The sequence below is a fragment of the Condylura cristata genome, unplaced genomic scaffold (genome assembly GCF_000260355.1).
Source record: "Condylura cristata isolate star-nosed mole 26May11 unplaced genomic scaffold, ConCri1.0 scaffold00005, whole genome shotgun sequence".
Lineage (NCBI taxonomy): Eukaryota > Metazoa > Chordata > Mammalia > Eulipotyphla > Talpidae > Condylura > Condylura cristata.
In genome coordinates, this window is record NW_004567106.1 from 34279878 (window position 1) to 34299196 (window position 19319).

Consider the following 19319-nt stretch of genomic DNA (forward strand, 5'->3'; position numbering starts at 1 on the left):
CTCACATATGATCTGGAAATAGATGTTTTCAGGTTCTGTTGATTCGGCAGCTCAATAACTTCTAATATTTGTATTAATGTATTATATAATTTTATTATATATATATAAAACACATCATTCTTCACTTTGTATATTTTTCATCTCAGTTGTAATCCCCACGGACTTCCCACCAGCACCAACTCACCCATGCTCACCCATGTGTCTGGGTCATCACCACAGTCCCAGGTGCTCTCCCCACCCCAGTTTTGAGCCTATTCCCCTCATCAGCTGGAGTGGCACTAATTCACATGTCTTTGTTAGGAACGCCCTCTAGTGACCATAAAGCAGATTCAACACTAATAGGAAATAAGTATCCCTTTGGGTGCAGCAATGGATGAGAAGAGGATAGGAGCTGGGAAAACATGGATCAGGAGAAAGCTCTGTCCTCGCTTAGTTTTTACAGTAATCCTGAGAAATTGTCTGAAAATTAAAATTAATTACAACAATTAAAGGAGAACACAGCTCAACTGTTGTCATGATGAAGAATCATACTCCATTTGCGTTTAAAATTTCTGTTTAAAAGTATCAAAAATAGCTTTCTTTTGTGTATTGTCTTTGGTTTTGGTATTAAAGTAATGTTGGCTTCATAAAACATTTGGCAATATTCCTTCTATCTCTATTTTTTTTTAAAGGATTTGTGTAGAATAGGCACGAGTTCTTTTCTGAACGTGTGGTAGAATTCATTTGTGAAGTCGTCTGGTCCTAGGTTTTTGTTTTGGCAAAGTTTTTATTAAAGACTCAATTTCAGTTGGTTAGTTAGATGTTCTATTTTTTCTTTGTCTAGCTTTGGATGATTATATAGTTATATTGTTTATCACAGCACTATTTATAATAAGGTAAGGTATGGAAACAGCCCAAATGCCCAAAAATAGATGACTAGATCAAGAAAATATGGTATCTACACACAATACTATTCAGCAGTCAAACATATAAATTCATGCTATTTGCAGCAACATGGATGGAACTGAAATAAGTCAGAAAGAAAAAGAAAAATATTAGATGATTTCACTTTTAAGAGGAATATTAGGGAACCAAATAAGGGATCAGAAAATAACAACAACAATAATAAATAAAAAAACAACATTAACAGGCAACTATAAATAAGAGACATTCTGCAAGGAAGAGAGAGGGAGTAAAACAAGATGGCACAACACAAGGGAATATGGTGAGGGTTCACTATGGTGAATTGGTGGTGGGAATTTTATAGGGACTACACTGAGAGAAGAAAGCAAATACTGTACAAAAATTAGAAATGGTATAATGGATATATTAATTAATTAATTAATTGACCAAAATATAAGTATCATAAAAATTCAATCACATGTCCCTTGTCACAAGTTTCCAGAGGCATCTGCAGAGGGTAAATCCTGGGCTGTGGGCTGATTCTGAAACGAGCTCTCACTACTCTGTCCTCCCTCTGCTGCTGGGGTAATAAGAGAGTCACAACACCCTGAAAGACATGGAAGTGGCAGAGACAACACATGTCCTGCTGTAGACAGGCATCAGGCAATGGAAATTGGGTGAATCCTCTCTCTGGCAGTGACAGAGAAAGAATTCTGGAGCTTCCCTCCAGGCTTCCGCCACCAGTTTCAATAGTCTGTTTCTGACCCAGCCAGACAGCAAGCAGAATGTGGGGAGAAAGGATCTACAAGTTCTCTCCCTGGAACTTGATGCCTCTCTGCATTACTAGGGAGAAAGATGCATAAGCTATCTGAGGAGAGGGGGCCCCAGGGGACTGAAGATGAAGACACTAATACTAACATGAAGGGCCACCACACAGGGATTCTGCCAGGAGATCTGCTCTGCTCACTGAAATGCTGGGAAGTAAATCCTATAGCTGATCTTAGAGGGTTCTGTCCGAGCTCCCCACAGCTAACTTTTCCTTTTCTATCCGTACAACTTTGAGGCATCTGTGGCTTCTTTGCTGAACAGTGCAGGTTAAGTCTAGATCATTTAACCAAAACATCCAACAAAGACTTTTCAAAAACCACCACATAAGGCCGGGATATTATTGGTCGTCTCTCCACTAGACAATTATAGGAGTCATGTGAAAGGCACACCTACCCCCTCCTGTCCATCAAGGAAGTAGACGATACTAACAATACTAAGACCTGCTTACACTATGGGTAGACTCACTGAATGCTCCCCTTTACCTTCTTTCCCTCCGAGAATCCCCTTTACTATTTGCTGGAGCAAGAAAGGGAAAGGCAGTGATTAAAGCAAGAAAAATATTCCAGAGGCTCAAGCACCCCTAGCCATCAAAACAAATCTGAACATATAACCCCAGAAGAGGCTACTTAAATGAAGAAGTTGAAAAATAATTATAAAAGATTTTACTTATTGAGAAATACATCCTTTGCAGAGGGCAATGTCCTGTCCCCCAGAAAGCTGCCTCACTTTGCCCCCATTTAGCACTGGGCCCCCTCCATGTTATTACTATGGCACATTTCAGTAATATGGCCACCAAACACTTTTCTGCAGTCAGTATTCATTTAGATTTTCCATGTTTCTTGCAATTCCTAGTTAAGACAGAAGACAAATACTAGATATATAGATGGCCATACCCCACATAAATGACTTTCATTACAGCATAAAGAAAATAATGGGGAATGAGTGTCAGGCAAGGAGAGAAAATAGAAGGTAATACTTAAAAGCTCATCTGCTGGGAACAATAGGCAAATCTGCCTTAGCAGGGATGCCAGCTGGGTGCCTTAAACTGTTCCTGAAGAAGTCTATCCAGGCCCCCTGAGGGCACTTAGAGCACCCTTGTTTTTGTCTCACAGGTTCACACTCCACAATGTTGAGAAGCAGAGGTTCAGTGTAACTGGGTGTCCTGTTTGCGTGTTGTTAGAATTCTGAGTCTGGGAGCCAATGGATGTGATTTTGCACCACCTGCTGGCAGATTCTTCTTTGGTGTGACTTCAGGGCTGGAATCTCCGGGCTGATTTAAGTCCCATTGGAACAAAACTATACCTAGAAGTGACTAAGGTGGCAATTCCCCTGCATTTTGATGTGGAAAGTGGATGTCTGATCAGAATGGACCAGAGCACAGAGAGAAGGAAACAGAAAACAGATCTGGTTTCTGGTAGCACATGCAATGCATATTGAGATCTGAATTCTGTTGTTAACATTTAGTAACTATCTGTATGCAAAGTGTTCAGCTAGGAATATTTTCCTAATTATTAAAATGTTTATATAAGAAAAATGATATATTTTACAGAAAATCTGCTTTTTAAGATCTTGCTGCAAAAAAGGAGCAAATGCCGTAGACATTAGGTAAATGTTAAAATTTACTTTCTGTAGTTCCCACACATGTTCTAGATTCTTACTAATGCTACCCTTATGCTCTAAGGGACTGAATCACATTCTCAGCAACAAACTTCAAGAGAGAAAAATGGCTTTAAAACATGAGCCATGCTCACTTTAGCTGAGTTTTCTAGATAAAACAAATTTTGTAAAAACTCACCTGTTTCAGGAACAGGGACATGGCATTTTGGTATATCAGCAGTTTTAAAGCAGCCTCTGGCTTTATTTTTTTTTTAAGATTTTTTTAAATTTAATTATGCATACAAGAGCTGGGGAATAGACTAGAGGTACTGGGGAGGTGGAGGAGGGGTGACAGGATTTACCAGAGAGAGTGGGGAACAGAACAGGCAGACTGATGGAAATATACTGATGAGGGGAGCAGTGGGTGAAACACGAGAGGTCTGCTAAGCCCATGTAGGTCAGCTCACAGCCTATAGCTTCATAGTGCTGAAACTTAACCTAGTGGGCCACCAGGGTGGCCCAGCCTCTAGCATTAAAATCAATGAGTGAAATCACAGTAGGTGATTCCCAGACTGTCCTAAGGAATGCACAGTGACTTACAGGTATTCTTTAACATCTCACAAGCATGTGAGCTGGGAAGGAGTGACTTTCTCTTCCCACTGACCACACATAGGACAACTGGCTGAATGGGAAGTGAGCCCAGAACCACCCCAGATTCTCCAATTCATGGTTTCCCTACCCAAGAACTATGCAGGGACTTCAAGAAGTCAGCTCTCCTAAGTTGCCAAGGTCATGTTCCACAGTCAGTGTAAATATTGCATTAAATACTAAGTCATAGTTAATGTGAGAAATACAAGATGAGGCAACTTCCAGTGACAGGTCATAACATTTTTGAAAGCTGATCAACACATCACCTTGTTTTAATTATGTTAATATATAGTTGATTCATAAATAGTGAATTCAGTCAGCAGCACTATAACTCATTCTTAACCAAAGCCACTAACCAGTAGGTTTTCTCTTGAAGGCACATCGCTCAGGAAAACTAGAGGGCACACCAGCACTATTATTGGAGGATTTTTTACAGTGAAGTCATCAAAGCACAGCACAAAATTAGGAAAAAGCAAAGTTCTCACAAGACTACAAAAAATTCCTTTTTACTGTCAGAAAGCTAATAAATTATTAGGCAAATCATCTCCCCTTGGCAACCCCATTTTTTGCTACCACATAGGTGTCTGTAAATGCCGGTGAAAGCACCATAATGAGTCATTTGTGGTTACAAAATTTAGTAAATAGGGAAAGCTTCCAATGTATATCATGAGTACTGACTTCATATTCCAAACACCTTAAATTTTAAATTCTCCATACTCTGTCCCTCACTTGCAAAACCAACTATTTCTCTGTCTCTCATGCAATACAAATTACTTCCCAAGCACACACTGTTCTGTCATCTTTAACCAATAATGATGGAAGTAAGAATAGAAAACCAAAAGGAGGCACCACAAGGCCAGAACCTGACTCACACAAGGAGGTGGAGGTAGAGGGAAATAACATGACCATTAATGCAGCCATAGAAATCAAGATCCTTAGGCACCAGTGCCTTACCACAAGGCACAAGATCCAAGCAGGTATCAGATGGTTGTAAAGTAGAGCATAGACCTGAAGGTAAAATATGGAGATTGGGCACCTTGTGGAAACTCCAGTTCTCTTATTCTGCATAATTATCCAAAATCAGAGCCCCTCCTACCAAAAGAAGAAGATAAAACCTAATGTTGCCCCCAAAAGGGACAGCTCTTTCAACCCACTTGTGTCTATGCACATGGCCTTTATTCATCTGTCTCCTTTCCCTAATAAACCTGTTCTTTAAATATAACTGCCATCTCTGTCTTATGAAGAAACTCACCTGGGAAACTCGTTGTGTGCCTCTAAAAGGGGGGCTCTGGTGAAACCTTTCCTGAAGTAAACCCAAATACCCCCTCTTTAAATCCATCAACTTCAAAACTACATCAATACTGTGTGCCACATATGTTCCTGCTATTTACAAGGTGTAACTTTCACATTCTTCCTTCACCATCTTTTATAGTGACTTGGCGCCTTGGGAATCATTCCAAGATGATCTTAAGAGTAATTGTAAGATTAACATAATTGTACCTAATACCAGAGTGTGCCAGGCACAATTATTTATTTATTTATCTGCTCATTCAACTCACAAAACAAGCTGACTGATAAAAAAAAAAAAAGAGAGAACTATGGTGGCCCCATTTTAAAGATAAGAAAACTGAGATTTAAAAATATCAAGTAGGCCCTCCCTGATGGCGCAGCGGGTTAAAGCACAGCACTAAGAAGCATAAGCCACTGCAGCATGAGTTTGATCCCCACCTGCCCAGGAGGTGACCACATGATGCGGCAGACCTCTCCTGACCCGCCCACTGCTCCCCTCAGCGGGAGGATTTCATGGATCTGCCTGTTCTGCTCCCCACTCTGTCCCTGGTGAATCCTCTCACCCTCCGCATCTCTGGCCTGTACCCCCGTTCTGTATGAATAAATAAATAAATTTTAAAAAAATATGTATCGAGTAACTTTCTCATGACCCTCAGCCTATGAGTGGGAGTCAGGAATAGTCTTTGGGTAACCTCAAGCCAGAGCCCCAGCTTAATCCCTGTGTCACATTCTCATAGTAACTACAGCATTTAAGACTAAGATGCTTCCTTCTGAAGTCTGGGGATGGAGATGGAGAAAGAGATATATAAAGAGATACATTTCACTCCATTCCCTACCATCTGTATTTGAGAAAATATATAGCAAAATGAACCAAGCACTGCATATGTAATTATGTATAACTATACTTGTGTAACTATGCATATTTTTTAAAGATTTATTTATTTATTCATACACAACTGGGGTACAGGCCAGAGATGCGGAGGGTGGAGGATTCGCCAGAGACAGAGTGGGGAGCAGAACAGGCAGATTCACAAAGTACACTGCTGAGGGGAGAAGCAGGGTGGCCAGGAGAGGTCTGCCGCCATGTGGTCGCCTCCAGGGTAGGCAGAGGTCTAACTCATGTGGAAGTGGCTTTAGCTTCTTAGTGCTGTGCTTTACCCCATTGCACAACCAGGGAGAGCCACAAAATTTTTTACTAACACTCAATAAAGTACAAAGTCCTCTAAAAATTTGAACTGGAATTTGTATAAATAAATTTTCATTGTTTTACTTCTGGTATTTTCTGATGTTTTGACAACATAGGTTCTAGCTAGCACTGGAGGGACAAACACTTCCCTAGGTGAGCTATTCCCAAATAGGAAGTGTGCCTTTCATATGTAAGCCAATCAATCCAAATGTATATACTAACAGGCTTCCTGTGAATGCTTGTCCAACAGGCTAGACAGGGCTAACATTCACAAATAAAGAAGGCATCAATTAGAAATTAAGATGGCAAAATTCTGAAGGGTCTCTGGCCAGGAACACAACATTTCAGAGTATGAAAACCACTTAACACAATTGTTAGTCATGATAATCAAAAGGGTTGAGTTTGTGCCAGGTATTTCAAAATAAAATCATTCTAAAAAATGGGCATCTGCCTTTTATCATCTTGAAGGATACATGAACTTTCCTGAGAAGTTCCAATAGGAATATTACCCCAGACACCCTGCCCCCTCTTCTACACGGGACCTGCAAAGGCACATCATTTGGAAACTAAAGAATTACTAAGAGAACCTAGAACATTAACCAGCTTTGTTTTAAACGCCAGTGTTGCTGTGTTATGACTCACCACACAACCATTTAACTGCTTTATATTGAAACTTTAGAATTATTTCATCAGACAAGTCTGCTTTGTAGAGACACTGAGCTAAGAAGGAACTTGGGCCCATTTGCCTTCTCCAAGGTGCTGGGCTTCATTATCCTTAACAAACTGTTTTTTTGCCTTGTGGAACAACGGCGCCTTCTACTTTCGAAAACCTAAAAGTAGAAGGCTAACAGGCAAAATTATTTCTCCTTCAAAAAATCCAGAGAGTATTCTGCAACCAGATTGCTTACAACATCTACAACTTTGAGGCCACATAATTGTGCTTGGCTGTTTTCAACATTTTCTGCACAGTGGCCTCTAGATGGCACAACGAGCATATAGATTGCATTTACTGGGCTTGACCCTGACCTGTATCAAAATTGCTAATCAAAGCTGTTAGATCATTTCTAGCACAAGCAGTTGTTACTAACTGGCCTTTCCAATTTCTCAACTTTCTAATACTACATGATGACCTGAGAGAAGTTTTAGAGGGCTAGAATTGAACACCAAAAAGAAAAAATTAAAATTACATAAAAGAAACCAACATTGTTCAAAAAATTATCTTTGAAGTCTTATGAAAGGAGTAACATGAGTGATATTATTATTAATATCATATTAATCACCTCATATTAGCTTTCAATTTAAAAAGATGCACTGCCCTTCATAAAGTGTTCATGAACAGGTCACTCAGAAGACTATGAAAACTAAGACAGAGATATACCCCTAATACTAAACTGAGGAAGGAATGAACAACCACATTAACATAAAGGGAGCTACACTGTGAAAAGTCACTCCAATTTGGCTTCATAGATTCCCTGGTGATTTCACATTAGGCCTGAGCTGCTTCATTTCCCACATTCCTATTCCATTATATATACATTTTCTAGAGACCCAGAGTAATGTCCCGATTTTCCAATCTCATCTGCCCATCACATAAATGGCAGGAAAGAGAACTGACAGTACATCCTGGATTCCACCTGTACTGGACAAAAACACAGAACCTGACAGAGATGTAGTAAGCCCTGGAGGGAAAATGTGCAAAGAGCTCAAATTTTGCATTTTTAACATAGTTCAAATGTGTTGCAAATCCATGGTAGAACAAGAAGATGAAAGGGCAATGATCAAGTGCATGAATGTTCAGGTGTTCACCAGGATAAGTGACAGAACACTGAGAAATACACATTTCCTGATCTCTTCTTTAATCATTTCCATGTAACTTCAGAGTAAGAAATATTGGATAATTGTGGAAAGCTGCCCAGGAGGTTCATCAAAAGCACCTCTTAGAAGGATATGGGAATGAGGATAGTCCATCCATGCTGTCTGGACTAAACTGGTAAACCAACTCTGCTGATATGCAGGTAAGTGACAACCAGGGCCAGGGCCACCTAAGAGCTGTTACTGTTGACACAAACCAAGTGCAGGGAACTCCCATCTGTCCATCAGGCATAAAGATTTTGATAAAACTTAACATAATAGAGTCAATTAACAGATCACATGGAATAGCAAGGATATATATGGGACACAATGATACCACAATAATGCCATTATACCGCTGTAAAATTAGTTGCAAAGCTGAATACGATGCTTGACATATATACTCATTAGAAAACTAACATTGTAAAATAATTACTGATTTATTTCAGATTTAAGAAACATTTAAATCTTTCCAAGATTCAAAAACCAGTCCCTTGATTCACTGTTAGTTAAGTGACCCCCCCCCTTATTTTTTATAGAGAGCAGTGTGCTATATAAGAAGCCTTAAAAAAAGATATATCAGGCCCTCCCTGGTGGTGCAGCAGGTTTAGCACTAAGAAGCTAAAGCCACTTCAGCATGAGTTCGAACCCTGCCGGCCCCTGAGGTGACGGCATAACAGACCTATCGGGACCAGCCCGCTGCTCCTCTCAGCAGTGTACTTCGTTGATCTGCCTGTTCTGCTCCCCACTGTGTCTCTGGTGAATCCTCTCACTGCCGCACCTGCACCTCTGGCCTGTACCCCCATTCTGTATGCACAAGAAAGACAGTTCCACAAACTTATCCTAGTGACCTAGTGATGTGACCTTCAGTGTGGATAAATACTGGTAGAAAAGATATTAATTATAGACTTAGTGGTAATTTTAAAACACTGAAATATTTAGTAAAGGAGCTTGATTAAATAAACTACAGAATATTCAAATAAAGAAAAACTCCTCACTAATGAAAAACAATATATGTATTGCTGATATGTATTGTAGAAACCTTTTGAAGGTAATTTCCATGAATTGTTTCCCATATTAACACATAAAGCATAACAATGTTTGTAAATATGAGCAGTAATGTATGTATATTATTTCCCAATGAAAGTTACTCGAAATTATTAAACTATGCCTGGTAATTTACAGTCATTGCAGCAAAAAAGCTCAAGTCATTTAAGATGGAGGGTAAAATGGAAAACCAATTTACCCCATATAATTGGCACAAGGTCACATGGAAGAAGGACAGTGACAAGGCAAAGATGGAACTCAGAAACAAAACCAACAGATTATATTGAAAAGAAGCTGTTTTTATATGTGTGAAAATAATCTAAAAGATAATATTGTTAGCATTCATAGCAAGACAAAACTTTTAGGAAAATACAAATTTCATAAAACTCATGATTAAATTTCAGGAGACTCTCAAATCAATCTTAATATAAAATTGATGAATGTGAATAATCCAATCAGTAACCAAATAATAAAATTCATCCCACAGTTGTCAGCATCCATTTAATTCAAATACAACCTTAAGTACCTTGTGAAGTAGATTTAATGAAGTCTAGATGCATTCTGGGCTAACTACTCTCCGTTACACTTAATCAGAACTGAATAAACAAACTCAATATTAGTCACACTTGTGCAAGTTATTCCATTTCACTGCAGCCAGAAGAGATTTTCATGTGATCCTGTTTAAACCAGCTAAACATCTGGAAAATGTGGAAACTATTCTGTAAGGCGCTAGAGGACCACACGCTCAGAGCAGACATCAGAGCTGTGACCGAGGTCAGACCCTGGGATGATGAGGGAGATGGCTTACTTACAATGAAGCCGAGCTTTTTATAATCCCGGGTGTACATAGACTTGCGCTTCTCCATGCTTCCACTGCTGTTATTAGGTTCAGACTCTGCATCAAAAGCAATTCTTCGAAGTTCAAATATAATGTCCCTCTGAGCCTGAAGGGGTTAGGGCAGGAAAGAAAAAGGGAGGGGGTTGAACTGCTTTCACTATGTGACATTACATGTACTCCCTCTGTCCCCAGTGTCTAAATGAATCACTGTATTCAGGCAAAAGCAAAACAGATAAAAGACAACCAATGTTCTAAGTTAGGGCTCTGAATGTTTCTCCTCCTGCCACTCTCCCTACTGGTCAGCCCTGGCTTTATTCCACGATAATCCTCACAGCCAAGTCACTTGGAGTGCTGATATCACTGTACGAGTTCCAAGACAGCCCCAACATGATGGTGGCTTGTGACTGGAGAGGCTGAGAGGGAGAGCTTGGAGGCAGTATGGTTAGACACAAGTGAAGGCACATGAGGTTCATAAAAAATATGCAAGTGAGGGCACTCCCTGGTGGCACAGTGGGTTAAAGCACAGCACTAAGAAGCTAAAGCCACTTCCGCATGAGTTCGACTCCTGCCTGCCCTGGAGGTGACCACATGGCTTGGCAGACCTCTCCTGACCCGCCCGCTGCTCCCCTCAGCAGTGTACTTCGTCGATCTGCCTGTTCTGCTCCCCACTCTGTCTCTGGTGAATCCTCTCACCCTCTGCTTCTCTGGCCTGTACCCCAATTCTGTACGAATAAATAAATAAATCTTTAAAAAAAAAGTGCAAGTGAAAAGGGGCCACTAGCTCCACTACGAAGTGACATCATCAAAAGCCTTAAAAACGATCAAAATGGTCAATCTTACAATAAGCAATGTTACTCACAATATATAAAAAAGGGGGAGATTAATAAATAAAAGATTTCCAAACAAAACAGGGAGGGCCATTCCACACTAAGATGAACTGTCCTCCTCTCGAAGTGATAAGGTGATGGTTTCATCTGTCTGGGATGATGGCATTGGGCTCTGACAAAATTATAGGGCATATAGCAGGTGGCTTCTCAAAGCCTCTTTATCATTCTTAATTGCATGGCCTCACTCCATGAATGAAGTGCTATGGCATTTACACACTTCACATGCACAGTTCACATCTGCAACAGATCAGGCCCTCACGTGCCAATAATGAGTGTTTTCATTTCCAAAGCTGTAGCACTGTTTAAGTTGAAAATGTGCTACAGCGAGGCTCCCAGCTGCTCCCTCTCACTCTATCCTCACACTGTAAAGTTCCCCGAAAGCTTTTTGAATGGAAACATAACCTTCCTGTACAATAAATAGAGACCTAGGGAGAAGTGTAGCAAACAGCTAACCTATAAAAATGTTAAGTCCAGAAGTTAGGTTAAACCTGGGACCCTTTGGCACTGATCACTACAAAAATTAATTCCTTAACCTGCACATTCACTATCACACAGCTACCAAGACACCCCACTTGTCTGGGAACTTGACTCCAGAGCTATTACTAGCTATTAGTAGTGGGGTTCGGGGCCAACATCTTTACCCATATGGCACCAAGCTTTCTTATTCTGTAGAGAAAGGCATGCATGTTAAGCATATAATGAAAAAAAAAACAGGTACTTTATTTTCTGATCCTAGGTCTACCTTAATTTTAAGCACTCACATTCCAAAGATGATAATAAAAAATATATATATATATCATCATCTAAAAGTCAGGTTTCTAAGGAGCCTACGGAAAGGCTTCTCACCACACTCTGCCTCCTATGCTCTTGCTGTTGTTCCATGAACACTCACCTGGTCCTGGGGGTCCATCTTGGTCATCATCCTGTCTTCAAGGAGATTGAAGGTTAATACCTGCAGCACGTACAGCTGGTGTGCCATTTCATTGTTGATGGCCCGCTGAGCTCGGATGACATGCTAGAAAGATAATTCACAAGTAAATAGTTTTATTTTTTTAAGATGTATTTATTTATGCATACAGAACTGGGGTACAGGCCAGAACTGCAAAGGTGGTGAGAGAATTCACCAGACACAGAGTAAGGGGCAGAATAGCAGGTTGATGAAGAACACTGCTGAAGGGAGTAGTGGGGGAGAAAGAAAAAATCTGCTACACCATGTGAGTCACCTCCCTGGCTGGGGATCGAACTCATGCTGAAGGAGCAGTGGTAAACATCATAGTATAGTGCTGCACTTTAACCTGATTGCTACCAGGGAGTGCCTGCAAATAGTTCTTTTGTTTTTTAAAGGAAGAAAGAAAAAGTAAATAATCTACAGAGGTTAACCCCTGTCATTAGGCCAAGCAGACCACACACATCTCAGGTGAGGTAGGTTGGCAGAAACAGAAGTGCCCTTTAGAAGTGAGGACCTGGGTGATCTTGGAGTTTTCCTTTACAGTCCAAGAGCCAATAAGTTTCATAAGCTTTTTAGATCAGAAACTATGAAAAGGCCTACTATATATAAAGATAGGTAGAAGAAGAGAAAACACTGGAAATTCCTGGGAAATGTGGCCATATGGATCAAAAGCTGTGCCTGCAATGGAGGATCTTGAAGGTAACTGGATTTCTAAAACAAAAACATCCCTTAGTGCAGTAGAGAAAGAAATAGTGCAGAAGTATGCTATGCAATTTGTTATCATCTTACTGCAGAACTGTCACTGACAGGAGCCACCATTTATAAATGGGGACAATTTTTAGAAGCAGCACACAAATAAAGTACTTGTCAGGTTTTTCTTTCATTCACTGTAGAAACCACATAGGGACTCCCACTACAACAAAGCAAAGAGCAAATTCACCTGTGGTTTTTTACTCACCTATTATCACTTAAAGGAAAAGTGATGCAGAAAAAGAGGACCTAATGGAACAAATATAAAAGAAGTGGTAGGAGACTGGAGGAGGGGCCTGTGCCCCAACCAGAACTGGGTCTAACATGAACTTGAAACTTGAGCCTAACATATATCCTTTTTGGCAGAGAATGCTGTTGTCCCTTAAAAATTTAGTAAAACAAGGGGGCTCCCTGATAGTGCAAGAGTTAAAGTCAACACTGTCAAGCTATCACCAGCTACTGCAGCATGAATTCCATCCCAACCCTCTCTCTCCCCACCAGGCAGCTGACCTACTTGGTACACCAGGTCTCTCTTTGTCTTACTATCTTCTTCCCTCAGCAGTGTATTTCAGTTAATCCAGTTGTTCTGCTCCCCATTCTGTTTCTGGTGAAGCCTTTCACCCCCTACACTTCTGGCCTAAATTTCAGTTCTTGTATGCATACATAAAAATTCTTTTTTTTTTAAGTGCCAAAAAAACTGGTCAGTGTGGTAAAACAACCATTGAAATTGGTAATTTTTAATGTGTTAGAGCCACTCACATCTTAAAGTTGGAAAGAATCTTCTCCAGATTTCTCCCAACCTGGCTTCCCAGTACTCCATATCCTGACTGTGAGCACCATATGAAGTGGTTAATTAGAGAAGGTGGGATGAGGAGATAAATGAGAAACAGAAGGAAAGCTAAATAGTAGGATGTATGGAAGAGTCAAACCCCATAACCTTTCATCTTCAAGACAAAATGCTGATTCATAATGTGTGTTTAATGTCCAAAGTATAAGGATGCTAAAGTATATGAATATCAGTTTCATTAGCAACACAAAAATTTCTTCCCTGCAGGCTGTTGACGGAGAAGACCAACCTTAAAATTCCAATTATCAAAGTCTCATAAAACACTCACTGAAATGATCTTACAGTCAGTCATTCCAGCTCCCATCTCTGAGCCTAATAACTCCATTTGTCACATCTAAGTCACAGCAACAGTAATCCTAGACCTTTTTAATTCAATGCTTCTAATCTTCATCTCACTACTCACCACCCCTTACACAAACGAACTCCACTGAACTGCTTTTTAACATTGCAGCTCCTACTTTTTTGAGAGTTGATACAAAAAATAAACATATTATAATCCTTGTGTAATTTCTACAAAACCATTCTTGGATCTATAAAATATCAGTCTCTTTACCAATACCTACTTCAGATTGCAGTTCTAGGGGGAAATCATGTCATTCCTGAAGAATTCAGGGTACCTTTTTTTTTAATCAAACAGTTACATTCATATGTTTCTTGTTATCTTCAACAGTTTAAATCATACTTGATGACAAATTGTAGTCATTAATATTGGCTTTTGGTTCCAGAATATTTATTTCTTTCACCCACATAAGGTCTTTAAAATTTTAATGACCTTATTGAAAGAGAGGAAGCAAAATTTTCTTTTCTTTTTCTTTTTCTTTTTTTTCTTTTTTTTTTTTTTTTTGAGGTTCGAAGGAGAATAAACCATATGTGATTCTTACTTGGTTTAAAGTCAAGTAGTAGATAAGGCCTCAGGTAATCTTGCTACTTGATTTATATCTGAACATTCACATCAAAACATGCAGGCTTCTTTCCATAATGCTTAAGGTGATTTTTTGGCATTGCAAAAATCAACTCAGTGAGTTGGTCCCACAGATGGCATTCCCATGTTTTTATTGCACAGGAGCCCAGGAAAATGATGGCCAAATTGTCAGGACTTCTCTCAAGGTCTCCTTTATACCTAGATAGCCTCTTCATTTAAATCAGTATAAGTTCAGACCACTGGATTTTTTTTTTAAGTCATGTAGACCCTGATCTCTCTAAATACAATGCTAAATCAATGGTGTATACTATAAAGCTCCCTGCTGAGAGGTATCTCCAACCCTTCCTGCCAGAATGTGTTTCCCTGCCTTTTCTCTCTATAGGGTTCCCAAGAATCCTCACTCCAATCATATGAAGCCATCCCTGTAGGAAAGCCTTGTTTACTGCTATTCCAAAAGCATGTTTTATCCTTCTTTTGAGTTCCCACTGCTTCTCCCCGGAAGCAAGTCACAGAACAAATCACAAACTGAAGCCAAAACAGAACATACATAAATGCAACAGGCCATTCACCCCCCAACAAAGTGGTCACGGCACTTAAGTACTTACTGTTAAAATGATGTAACGCAGTTGCTTCTGAGCTAAAATATTCGCCATCTCCTATTGAAGAAAAACACACCCACACAAAGGCTTCAGTTAGAAAAAAATATTTCAACAGGCTCCAAAAGGACAAATCCTGGGGTGTACTTCATTACTGGATATCAGCAGTATTCTGTATGAAATAATGGACTCACATAGGCAGTAGTATTCAAATTATTTTTTGAATGTGCAAAAGCAAAGAATGGAAATCTGGCACTTGCAAACTTCTTTTTTGGAATGTCCCCCTTGCAGGAAAAGGTAGGAGCTGAGTAAAAAGCAAACACTCCAACTGAAAACAATGGTTCTTCACTGCAAGACTCAATAGTTTCTATTAGGTTATACATGTGCAGAGATAGCAGCAGGCAAAAATGCCCACACACAAAAAGAGTCCAGCTTTAGAGAATCATCACTTTAAAGATTATCTTTTAAATTTTATGTTAATCGGAGCAACCTGGGACTGACAAAAGTCTAGCAAGCTCATGTGGAGTAGATCTCAGTGGAGGACAAATACCTGGGCAGACGCTAGGCTCTGGATTACACAAGAGCATTGCTACATCTTATTTCTACAAGATATACTGTGTGCTCTGGCCTGCCTGACTGGCACTTGCAAGTGATTTTATTAAGTTCAATGATATACAGATGCCCTTCATAAATACTGGCACATGCTAAGGGAAAATGAAATCATTGAGAACAATCTTGGTGCAAACATTCAAAAGCATAAATACTGCTCATATTCAGGAATACACCTAAATGTTGTTTGTTTGGTAGGGGGTATTTTAGCTATTTGTACTGATAGAGAAGAAAGTAAGCTATGCTTCAAAAACACAACCATAAATCTGATCAAGGTTAAAATAAAGTTGCAGAAAGTAAGGAGAACCAAGAACACAGGGAGGAAGTATGAGGAGGACACACAGGCTGGACAGAAGCAGAGTGGGAATGTGGGACTTACAGTCAGAGGACAATCGAGGATGTCAACACTGCTCTCTACATCAACCTAGCGGGGTCATCGCCACCACAGAAAGGAAAGCAAGTAGGAGAGAAGAGGGATGGAAATGCAGAGGACTCTGTTAGAGGTTACAGCATTATGTTAAGACCCATGCTGACTCACTATATTGAAGAGAAATGTAAGGTTATTTTAAAAAGTTAGAGTAAAATAAAAATCCAATATTAGGTCCTCTTCCAATCTCTTCGAAACAAGAACAATGACACATCCTGGCTTTTTTAATAGTCATCCAGATAGTTTGCCCTTCCACTGTGCCTGTAAAGGAGAATTTTCTTCCTAATCAAAATAGAAAGGTCCACATTTTTTTTTAATGGACCAGATATAAAACAAAAGGCCAAAGATTGCTATGGTTCTTTTAAATTATGAAATTAAAAGATGCTTCTATAAAACAAAATTGTCCAAGTGACATATAACAACGATAAAAATAAGACATAGTCCCTACTTTAGCTTACTGACTTATAAAAAAATTCAGTTAGAAGAGTCACTATATTCCCAACATCTATTATAAAAAATATTATAACTATCTGTTTGTAATATTTAACTGCTGTATAGGATTATGGGCATCTCCAGAGCATAGAGACCACCCACTTTATCTTTATATTCCAAATACAGAGCACAGTATCTGAGACAAAACAGACAATATATGTTTGATGAAAGAATGAATGAAAGTCTTCCACTATCCTCCTAAGGAACAGAAGCTCAGTTAAGAGGGAAAAAAAACCAGAAAATCCCTTCCTACTTCCTGCATTTTTTTTTTTTGGTCTTTTTTTTTTTTTTAATGGAACTGTTTTGGCAAACTCAAGAATTCATTGAGAATATGTGATTCCATTAGCATAATATTAATATGGGTATAGATATACTGACGTGGACTAATGTCCACAAATTTTGTTTAGCTTAAAGAGAAGTAAAAAACAACAAAACAACAGTATATGAAGTATGATCACATCTGGTTAAAAAATAATGTTTGTAGAGGGAGCATTTGAACAAAACAGGAAGTAGGGCCATGAAAAGTCACAATCTTGTGAATTGTTCTAATGTTCTCTCTTTAAGAATAAAATTATGGGTGTTTTTAAACTTCTTCCTTTGGAATTCATATTTCTCCACAAGTACTTTAACTAAAAAGTGTTTTCTAACAAGGTTCATAAAATTCATAAATGTCTGTAGAAACATTTGGAAAGGATCTAGCCAACATATCTGCCATGAAAACAATAAAATGAAAAAGTCTGAGTATTTGCAAAGAAAGGGACCCATTTGCTTAACTAACACCAATTCGCCCCTCACAAATCAAGCACCCTTTCTCTTCATGTGTGCAGAAAAGTGAGATGGCCAACCTTGGAGGCATGGAAAGACATCATCTCCAGTCCTTTAGAAGTGACTGGGTGACCTCCAAAAAGAAGGAAGGTGAATGCCAGACCTTAGCTGGAGCCTAGTTCTCTCTCAGTCAGAAAGGGAACTTGTTTTGTGAGGGCTGGGAATGGATTAGTTGAGCAAGTGTGTCCATTTCTTTGCAACTGATTAAATGGATTCTTCAATCAGATTATGTTCTTATTAAAGTGAGAAAATGGGCGAGGTATCTCTTTTCAGGGAATTGTTTATTAGATAAATACAAGAGAAATCCTGAGTGATGCCTCCTAAGGTTGGTATCCAAACTGATGCTTTGCAGTAAAAGCAAGGTAAGATTGGGATTCTAGTTGCAGTCTGGTAGAGTTCTTTACTCCCTTTGACCTTCAATTTTATTATGAAATAGAAATAATAAGGCTTTCCCTTATATGAGAATTAAATGAAAAATTTAAAAACACTTTGTCTCCATGATACTGAGCCTGGCACAAGGCGCATGGCTGACTCTTAAAAACTATAGGTAGATTTGCAAAAAGTATTTTGAACTCTGAATTATTCAAAACATAAGTCAAAAATAATGTATAATATGTATCAAGCCAGGCAATATCATTGATTGTTTGTTCTTCTAGCTGTTTTCTTACATGGATTTGATCATATTCTTACATGGACTTGATATTAGTAAACTACCCTTTATTATTATTATATTTATATATGGGTGAACTCTCATAAGTATTATATTAGCTAATTAAAATAACATTTTAAGTTAAAAAAACTAAGGTTTGATTCATAGAATTCAAAACTAATGTTATATTGTCATTTCATTACATTTTAATTATTATCATTGTCCTGAAGTCAATACATACAGAAACCTATCCCCTCTCTCTCCCTGGCCATTTGGTTTTAATTTAGCAGATTACCTGTAATTCTTGTCATAACAGTAAGATGCAAAATGTGTGCATCTTATTTGAGTCCAGGTCCAGAGATCCAGGTGAAATAATAGCAATGGGATGGACATGAGCCTTTACTTCCTCTAATCCAACTTCTTCCATAGGGCAAAGGAAAGTTTTAAGATGTTGAACCATAATGCAGCCACTTTATAGTCAGCTACCATGTGCTTTGGTGATATCCCTGGGCTAGTTATTAGAAGGGTCAAATTCTCCATGATCTATGCCACCCTTGTAAATATGCACAGGAAAGAGCTGCTAAGCAACTTGTAGAGCTTCTCCAGACTAATTAGTTCAGTATTGAGATATAAAGGGAGTGGCCCCACTCACAACTCCACCTAAGATCTGCAAAGGTACCCATAAAAAATCCAACCCGAGCCACAGCTTCAGAAGGGCAGTCGCCTCTTGGCACCTGCCTATACCAAACCCAAGGCCTTTGTGTGTGTGTGTGTGTGTGTGTGCAAATATAGTTTCTAGGAATGGGCAAACAATTCCAAATGGAAAACAATCCAAAACATCACATTGGTGTGTGTGGTTATGATACTAGGCAGTGAAAAGGAAACAAACAAACAAAAAAAATTGACACAGTATTCGGTAGCATGCTGCCTTTCTAAATTCTTCTAAATAAATTTATCAGTAACTTGTCACTGAGTTCCCCAACACATGTTCTAATAGCAGAAAAATATATTTCTACACAGCTTTTAAATGAAATGAGTTGGAGCCAAGGTGACATAGTATGTGTCATGTAGATACAGAAAAAAAAAGGAATGAATTTTGAAGTGTCAGCTGACTTCTGAAAAATTCAAGATTTCAAGATTCTACTACTTTCAAACACCCCACATCTGCTTCTGAAAAATTCAAGATTTCATTTCTCTTAC

The 19319-nt window shown here is 39.0% G+C and overlaps 1 protein-coding gene across 5 annotated transcripts in view; it reads right to left on the minus strand.

The window, feature by feature from the left end:
• Nucleotides 1–19319, minus strand: part of ELMO1 (engulfment and cell motility 1) — a 517404-nt gene that overhangs the window by 301428 nt on the left and 196657 nt on the right. For 3 of the 5 annotated variants that reach the window (XM_012720934.1, XM_012720933.1, XM_012720935.1), the window contains exons 11-14: nucleotides 16106–16150; nucleotides 15127–15177; nucleotides 11946–12068; nucleotides 10141–10272 (exon numbers count right to left, since the gene is read on the minus strand). In XM_012720934.1, coding sequence (XP_012576388.1) covers nucleotides 10141–10272; nucleotides 11946–12068; nucleotides 15127–15177; nucleotides 16106–16150 — 351 coding nt within the window. The remainder of the gene's footprint in view (nucleotides 1–10140; nucleotides 10273–11945; nucleotides 12069–15126; nucleotides 15178–16105; nucleotides 16151–19319) is intronic. The other 2 variants (XM_004676859.2, XM_012720936.1) reach the window with 1 other exon arrangement.